Here is a 9,567-nt window from a genome sequence, read left to right as displayed (position 1 = left end):
GAAGTAAAAATTAACTCAGGGCCTTGTAATAACGAGTCTACGAAATATCCTATGAATTCAACTTTCTTCACAAACATAAAAACCATAAGTACCTATATTTCCCTTTATATTGTATATTACAGTCACATTATCTCAGTATAGAAGAAACCCTTTGGCATACAATTGAATAAAGCCCTTTTACCTTAACTGGACATGTCTATATCGGCATGTTTGGCGCGCAATTTCACAATAAAAGGGGTCGAGACGTAGATTGTGTTAGGTTCGATGATAAAATTATACACAAATGCTGATAGGCAAATTGAAAGCTTGTTTGTGATTTGCAAACGTAAGTTAGACAGAATTATATACCGAGCAGCGGAATGGGTGGAATTTTGTTTTTATTCACGTACACTTTAACGCGTAAAATCGCGAAAAAATACGTAAAGTAATTTTATTTCAATGTCATTATTAATTTATACTAATATAGCTGAAGTGTTTGTTTTTTATTAATGCACTGATCTCAACAACTACTAAACCAATTTTGATATTTTTTTCATTAATAAGCTACATTACTCCTGAGTGCATTGTGCTATTTTTTATTTCGGGAAATTATTTATCCCGAAATAACTTTTCCACGCGGATAGAGCCGCATGCAAAAACTAGTTATGAATAATAATAATTATTACCTCTCCAAACACCATTACAAACCAAAAAAATTACCTCTATACACATATTAATAAAAATAATAAAACAATGTGACTTTCTTTCTAATTCGTGTTTTTATGTTTATATGAACACTAAATATTTTTGAAGTCGATACCTAATTTGAATTACTAACCAAGCTAACTAAATACACGAATGAATATTGTATTAAAATGAGACTACTGCATCTTCGAAGTTGAAGACCAAACAATATTTTGTAATATGTATGTTAAAGATATACAAAACCCAATACAAAAAGACTACTTAATTAAAATCCTATTTGATTTTGATTGGTGCTCTTTTTCATCTCCGACGTTCAAAGTCAAACGATATTTTAATGTGGTAGTATCTTATTATATTGAATTTGTTATAATGAAGCCAAAAAGAATCATTAAAATCCGATTTGATTTTTAAGAGTCTCCTCTGCATTTTCATAGTCCAATGCTTTATACTGATGAAATTAAAATGTTACAATTTTGAAGCTATACAAAATCGAATGTAAAAAGATAATTTAAATCTGATCACGGGATAAGAAATTATCGCTGAGCAAACATACAAAATACGATGAAGAATAATAATATAACCTCTCTCCTTTGGAGCCAAGTCGTATATTCATGTTAGTATAATGATTTATGTTTACGCGAATGTTAGACATTAAATTAAAAAGTATTTGTTGGATTTTATCGTGGTTTTTATATTATATTTTTCTCCCAACGACTTAAAGACTGCAGCTTTCATGATCATGGGAGAGACTGAGATGTTGGTCGTCCGAAAAGTCAAAGTTACAATATCTACCTTCATTTGTTTTAATTTTTTAGCTATTATGGGTCCGATCTACGCAGAACGAGCTCACAGTGATTTGAAGTCTAGCAGACAGTCTTTTAGGTTCTGATTTACTTGATTGTATGCTATGTATGGAAATTCCAACAGTGAGCAAACATATATTCTGGCTCTAGGCTAAGGAAATAAATGAAAATACCAACAAAATTATATTATCATTTATTTATTATTTATCCTTAACTTGCTATATTGAAATAATATGATGTTTTACGTAATATTATTGCGCCATTGTTTTCTCCCTAAGTACATTGTGTCAAAATAAATATTCGCATTTTACGTCAACTTTACAATTATTTAATTATAATCATTAATTCCATTAAATTATACCACTATAATTTATCTACTTAATAATCTACCTTCTTCTATCATCTTCTGTACTTCTTCCCTCAAACTCTTCGCTTCCGCTTGCCTTTCTTCTAAACTTCTAGCTGGCTTCGATGGATGACCGGATTTGAACCTGTAAACGTTAATTTTGGGTTAATAACATCCAATATCTAAACCAACCAATGCAAATTATAATTACCCTAAAATAAAACCTATTAATTGACCAGCAACTTATAAGCGGCTGCTACTTTGAAAGCAACTCTAATAGACATGAAATAAAGTATATTTTTGTTACTCAATTTTTAACAAAACAACAATACGTAGTACTGTATGTTTGTATCAGTTTTGAGGCCTCAAATCACGTACACGTTTGTCTCTCTCCTATAATCGGTTCCACATTTACAGCTACTGAAGAAGCCTAAAGGACTGACGAGGCAATCTCTCGTTAACTGGAATTTCTTTTAAACTTGTAACTTACTGGTCGTGTTTCGCTAATTCGAGATATATCAAATCATTTTCAATGAAGTCCCCTTTTTTCCTCGGCATTATGTGACAATGAAGGTGCTGCAACAAAAGAAAATTCATTATAAATTTAATTGACAACACGTTTTAACACACCATTCACATTGTGTACTTTATAACAACCAAAATCCAAGATACTGCGTTCGCACATAATTCCATGCCAAGGCCCTAGATGGCGTTCTAATAATATCGATACCTGGCACTAGATGGCGTTATTTAGTAGCGCCATCACATAGTAAAAGCATCGGAATTTTGTTTCGTAATTTTTTTAAGTATACCAACTTGAAGTAAACATTCAAAAGTCGCCAGGAAATAATGCCCTGTTTAAGTACATTCAATGCCCTTTTCTCACCTCCTCCCTCCCTACTTACGCCTAAATATTGCCAGTAAGCTATAAATATGTATATTTATAATGTACCTGTACTGTCTGTCCCGCGTCCGGTCCGTCTTGTATCGTAATCGTACAGGATTGTGTGTTGTGCACTTTCTCCACTAGCTGAAACAAAATAATTACAATTTGTTACCGTTGAAGTACTTCAGATCCGGATCGAAGGACCAAACTATTAGCGTTCATAAGTACAAGAATGCGCGAAACCCCAGTTAATGTTTGCATGAAATGAAGCTATTAACAATAGTTATTGCGCTTTTCACCCTGCTCGAAGGACCAAATCAACATAAATCTGAATATTTTAATAAATAATTAACAATTGATCATATTTTTTAATTCAGTTTTGGTTGATGTTACTGCTGTCCGTCTGTCTGTATAAAATAATTTTACCTTTTGCACCAGCCTTATAGTTTTGTAGAAGTCTTCGGCTTCCTCGTCCGTAAGGTCCTTGTTCCTCTCGGCCATTCTTATTGGAGCTACGAGCACGTGGCCTGAGGTAACGCATCTGAAAATAATGTATCATAAGACTTTCGTACTAAAACAATGAGAAACCCAATGAGTCTGACAATACTCAGATATAAGATTTAAAAATAAATGAATCGTATAAAAAAAATGAATTCAGGCTGGAAATTCTTCAAAGCTTTGGGGACACAAATGAAACATAATATCGCGATATTCTGCAAACAAGTCTAATTTAAATGTTAACCATTCATGTACACTACGGCGCCATTAGATATTTTAGAAATTTTTACAATTGTTCATGCTAATAGAAAATAGAAAAAATAACACCTTTACAAATTACAATAACGCTAGTGCAAAAAATCGTTAAATTCACTTTATAATCCACAACATTTGCGATGTATGAGACTGACATATCCTAATAATTATAAGTCTATCGCTTTTATATGTCATTTCCATAAATTTCATGTAGCGTTAATCATTATAGAAACGCAACTACTCCACGGGCCTTGGTTGGGGTTGACACTTACCTTAAATTCACAAAAGCATAGCTTAATTTCGATTTGTAAAACACACAGCTCTCCGGAATCCGTAGGTGCGAAACCAAATTTTCAATGAACAACGATCAAATAAAGCCATATTTTAATGATAATCTATTATTTACTTTCTTTCAAGAAATACAAATACAAAAACATGTATTCGCACAAAACCATGACACATTCAATTTACAAACAAAACAAAGAGATGAAATTTTTTTTACATTTGAAATATCGACGACTCATACAAAGTTTTTATCCAGACAAACTTTTAAACAAACCAAGCCGTGAAAAATGCTAACAAGACAATAAGCAATACGTAATATTGAAACAGAAATCATCTCTTACGGTCTTACAAGGAAAGTCAGTTTGCGTTTAAAGAAAGCCTTACCTTCTGTGTTGAAACACAGGCATATTTCGTCTGACGTCTAATAGTTTCTTGGGCGATATCTCCGCCACTTTGTAACAGGGGGCGGAGTCCCCACAATCGGCTAGCACTTCGCCCCACGGGTCCACGCACAACGCGTGCCCGTACGAGCGGCGCTTGGGGTTGTGCTGGCCCACCTGAGCCGCGGCGATCACGTAGCATTGGTTCTCTATCGCTCTTGATCTGAGAAGATAAAATATGCCAATATTCATCCATATTTTTACAGTAAAAAGGCCAGCCACTCCCACCTTCGTTACACTATTAATTATATGTGGGATAAAAGTAATAATAAACCTATAACACTCGGGAGTAATGTAGCTTACTCTTAGTGAAAATTTAGTAGTATCTTTAGATTGATGTTGAGATATAGAATCTTGAGATGAGCACCTTCAAACAAACAAACTCTTTAGCTTTCTATATTAGTATAGACTAGAACAGTTTTAGCAGCTAATATTATATCCTCCCTTACTTACAATATTAGACTAAGAAGAGCAAGAAAAAGCAATTAAGGAGGCCAACACAATTATGACAATCGTAGATAGACACATATCTATAATAGACATTATAATCAAATAGCATTTTAATCGTATGCATTGTATTTATTTTGCTTTATTATTATACCTGAGTAACACGTGCCAATGCGCCTCGCCCGTTGTCTGAGTGAATGCCGAAGGGAACGTCAGTATCTCGGCTCGTAATATACTCAGCGCTGTACTCAACTCCGGGAACCGCATGTCGTAGCAGATCGACATACCTGCACACGATCAGATTATCAAATAACGCCATCTATATTCGTAAAGCAGTACTAAAAATATATAAACGGTTCTATGTTTATACCTCGTAACCTAAGTATTACACCTGCCTTTAGATTCTATTATCGCAATCGAGAAATATACTGGATTTGAATGCACATTCATGTCTATATGGGGACTGATCCTTATCTCTTTCACCTACTGCTACATAAACTTAATAATTACACAGGAGCCTGTGTATATCCGGTTCCAACAAGCCGGCATAATTATGGGAACTGCTGAGGGGTAATCATCTCTCGTCAGTTGACATTGTATTGGACCTAACATCACTTACCATAGTTACAGAGGGGTCACATTCCATGATCATATATAAAAAAAAATCTCATTATACAATGATCTAAAGAACACTATAATTTTTTATATAACCTACCCACCCTCCCTACAGGCGTCTCCACGGGCGCGACGATATGCCCTCCAGCATGAGAGAAGTCACTCTCCTTCAGTCTAACTCCCTTCTCCGGTATCTCTACATCGAACAGATGTAATTTCCTGTATGTTTGCACTATGTCGCCTTTGTTATTTATTATCACATGCGTGTTGTACATCTTTGATGGATCTGATTCGTCCTGGAATATTGAGTAATTATCGCCTTTAACAACACTACTGGGACCATTTGGTTACCTAGCTATACCAATGATTCAGGCATAGATGTAAGCTACATATTCTTATATAGTTTATGGATGTAAGTGACGAATTTTTGTAGGAGAAAGTGCAGTCTTTACCACTACAGCCCTGAACCAGCCTAGACAGGAGCCACCAGCCTTACGATTCAGGTTTAATCCGCTCAAAAGGATGGACAATATCAATAGGATATTTGATTATGATTGATTTTATGCATTTTTTATATGTAACAACAATTAGTATAAAAAAGAAATCCTTGTGTAAAAACAGAATTAACATTCAATAAAAAATGAGACGGTAATTCCAATTTCAAATATTGCTATGTACAGGAGTGGGGATATCGCTCCATCTCTTTCTTTCGCACACACCATAATGCCCGCTGATGTAACATGCAAGTATATCGTCTCTTTTCTGTTTTTTGACTCTCAATCCTGCTACCAAATTTTATTGGTTTGTAACTTGTGGATTTTTCATCAGGTTTCAATGATTTCTTCTGATTTAGAATTTATACAAGGTAAATATTTTAAAAAAGTTATTAAAAAAATAATCGCGATAAAATCCGAAAATTAGTTTAATTTTAATGTCTAACATTAAAAGCGTAAAAATAAATATCATTATAAAAAAAAAATAGTCAAATACCCTATACCTAAGACGGATGGATAAAGCCAAAAGTCATTTGCCTACTAATAAAACTAAAAAGCTATTCTTGCGAATAAACAGCATAGGGGCCGTTCAAGTATTACGTAACGCAAAATATTCACAATTATTTTACGTAAAATACTGGAAAGTCGCAAAAATCCCTTTATTATTGTTTTAAAATAAAACAAAATAATGTTACATAACGCTATGTACAAAACCCACCTCCTGCCCCTGTAACGCATTGTAAAGTTTTACAAGACCACCCCCGCCCCCCCCCCCACCTACTACCACCACCACCACCTACTGCGTTACGTAATACTTGAACGGGCCCTTACTAAAAACATTAAGCACATAAAGTAGCGAGATGTGTGACTACCTTCTCATGAACTCCTCCCATAGATAACCAAACATTATGCTCAGCAGCCAACTGTCTATATTTGCCCATAGTATTGCCGCCCAGTAGGGGCTCAGCAAAATTCACAATATCTTTCTTGTTATCACAGATATAATCACAGGCTTCGGGAAAGAAGATCATCTGAAAAATTTTAATTTTATTAATTTTCTTTATGATCCTATAACATATATTTTTTTTATATATATAAAAGCAATAAGGCTCTGGATGTCTTCCCTAGTTAGTAAAATTTACTTACACTATGGTTCAAAAATCAAAAAAATACTATGTCAGTATAAGTATATACCATTAAATTAAGCGCCATAATACGACAGGCTCATCCGGGCAAAAACATTAGTTTTATGAGACCTACCTACTAACTACACCTTACCTGATACTTTTGAGGTTATGGAATTATTTTTTTTAAATTATCAATAAAAAATACCCTAAATACCTGCACATTATCTTTCGCAGCATCGCTGACTAGCTTCGTCACCACATCAAGATTAGCGACCTTGTCGCCTACTGATGTCATTTGGCACACCGCTATTCGTCCTGCCATGTCTACTGACTTACTTAAATGTCTTATTGATTCTAATTTCGTTATTTTTCTTAATAAGTTATAGGTCCAATACTGAAAATAAAGAAACAATGAGCAATCTTCAGTGCATGCATTAGCTTGAAACCTATTGGTGTTAGAAGGCTACATAGCATTGGCTGACGGTAAGACAGGGTGGGCTATAAATCAAAGGCACTGGATTCTTGTAGGTGTTACTCAAAATTTGTTCTACTTTTCCCAACAATATTAGGCCGTAATCAAGACGCTTCTTTACAATCGTTAATGATAATAAAAAACAGAAAAATGCATAATGTGTTAACAATTGTAGAGAGGAATATCGGTTTCTGCCTCTGGAATTGTAGTACACCTACCAGCATGGTAGGTCTTTATTATTTAAATATTAAAGGTAGTTACTAATACTTATTCTACTATAGCAATGTAATTCAATTTTTAAAGTACTATGTACTTATTGGTAACATTCTTATTATTATTCTATAAACTATAGTCAATTAATTTTTTTTGGCATAATCCATGACATAAAATAAAGAACTTCTTAGAGTATTTTGGTTCTATAAATTATTTAAAATTACTACACAAATTGTGATATGAAATACCAAAAATATTTTTATCAGCTAATACTAATAAATTAGCTTAGTACCTACCTTGGAACACAAAACATAAAATGAACTACACTTGCAAATAAATAGCTGTCTGATAAATCATTATGTAAAACAATGATAAGATAATGAATAATACATAAACACAACATTTATATTGATGTCACAATCTGAGGTTAACATTCTTGTGTGTATCTTTTATCTGCTATTACTGACAATGGCAAAAATATTTTATGCTGAGAAAGCCTATTTTCTATAAAATTTTATAGGCAGATTATATCTAACATGGAGTAACTTTTGCTTGTGGTGTCGCCGGCGTGAAGGAGTTTTCCGGAATAAAGGCCTGCTATATATTTTCCTGGGATAAAAGTTATAGTAGCCTATAACCTTCCCAAGGTCTTAAACTATCTCCATACCAAATTTCATAAAAATCCATTCAGTACATTTCAGACAGAAAGGGAACTTGGTTTTATAAATGTATAGATGTAATAGTTTGTGAAATTATTTGTGTTTATTGGAAGTAAATTCAGTAACACCTGAATAAATTTGGATGAAATTCAGCACATGGGTAGACCATGTCCTGGATTAAAACATGGACTTTTTGTCCCAGTAATTTGCTCCCATGGGAAATAATGGGTTATTTCACCAAATGGAGCTGGCCTCATACACATGGCGCTATAAGTTCCAGTGTTTTAGGGACTTTAGTACCAGGCATAGCTTTCCAAATAGACTTAGATACAAGCAATATCTGGTTATACTGTATTTTTATAGACCTGACAGGATAAGTAATCTGATAAAAAAATTTACTTCTTTGTGGCTCTTTATGTAAATATAAAACTAAATAGGCAACTAAGGCTGCAACTCTTTCAAGTTAGATCTGGTGTCTGTAAATTTAAATAATGAAGTATAATGCAACCCTTTTGAATATGCAACCTCTTTACAAGTAAATTTAGCTGGCCCTTCAAGATTGTAATGAGCTATGTACTCCAACGATTTTCAATTGTTGTTTTATTTTTATTTGATGTGGGATTAAAAATGCACGTGATTGGATTGATATATTACAAAAATGAAGTGTACAACTGCAACACTTGATTTTAAATATTATTTATCTTGCAGCCATTGTACCTTAATATACCCATCTAGAAAGTAAACTACAGAGCACTCCAAATGTATTGACCCTTTAAAATTATATTATTATAGAGATATTTAGTTAGGTCGACAACGCTAATGCAATTAACTGTACAAAAATCTATATAAATGTACAATATGCTAATGAAAATCTGGCCAGTCGATAATCATAAATAGCCCACATTACTATGTAATATTTAAAAAAAATTGAAACGTAACCTCACTTATCACTTTGAACTTTCTATGTACTGTTGAAAACGAAAAATATATAGTACTTTTAACTTGCCTGCATTATACTTTATTAAATGAAATTTATACAAACGTACAATTTTTTTAGTTTAATATAAGTAATTATTTTTACCAGAGACCAATAAACTATTTTTACTAAGTACTGGAAATAAAAACACCAAATGTCATTGTCAAAGTGACATTTTATTTTGGTAGCAGTTTAGGAAAATCCCAAAGTTTCAATATACCTAACAGTATAGCTTGATAGCAACACATCAGCTAGGAACCAAGTCACTTTTATACAATAAGTTAAAATTTTTGAAAAAAAATATGTGTGTATTTTTTGTGAATTATCGCTTGCTTTAACAGTGAAGGAAAACATCCTGAGGAAACCT

General features: G+C 33.3%; 1 protein-coding gene across 1 annotated transcript; it reads right to left on the bottom strand.

The window, feature by feature from the left end:
- Positions 1-1,664: 1,664 nt before the first annotated feature.
- Positions 1,665-9,325, bottom strand: LOC115449537 (nitrilase and fragile histidine triad fusion protein NitFhit). The gene is made up of 11 exons (XM_037444783.1): positions 9,231-9,325; positions 7,095-7,274; positions 6,626-6,784; positions 5,360-5,555; positions 4,799-4,931; positions 4,142-4,360; positions 3,745-3,816; positions 3,146-3,260; positions 2,786-2,863; positions 2,324-2,409; positions 1,665-1,978 (listed from the first exon to the last, which is right to left on the bottom strand). The coding sequence occupies exons 1-11, from the start codon at positions 9,234-9,236 to the stop codon at positions 1,858-1,860; spliced, it is 1,365 nt and encodes a 454-aa protein (XP_037300680.1). The 5' UTR covers positions 9,237-9,325; the 3' UTR covers positions 1,665-1,857.
- Positions 9,326-9,567: the final 242 nt, after the last annotated feature.

The sequence above is a fragment of the Manduca sexta genome, chromosome 28 (assembly GCF_014839805.1).
Source record: "Manduca sexta isolate Smith_Timp_Sample1 chromosome 28, JHU_Msex_v1.0, whole genome shotgun sequence".
NCBI classification, from domain to species: domain Eukaryota; kingdom Metazoa; phylum Arthropoda; class Insecta; order Lepidoptera; family Sphingidae; genus Manduca; species Manduca sexta.
Note: the sequence above shows the minus strand (reverse complement) of the source record. Positions and strands in the feature narration are given on the sequence as shown.

Coding starts and splice junctions, on each gene's coding strand:
- LOC115449537 (XM_037444783.1), bottom strand. Junction 3,261..3,744: donor TATGCTTTTGTGAATTTAAG/GTAAGTGTCAAC, acceptor CATTATTTTCAG/ATGCGTTACCTCAGGCCACG. Junction 1,979..2,323: donor GAATTAGCGAAACACGACCA/GTAAGTTACAAG, acceptor TAACGTTTACAG/GTTCAAATCCGGTCATCCAT.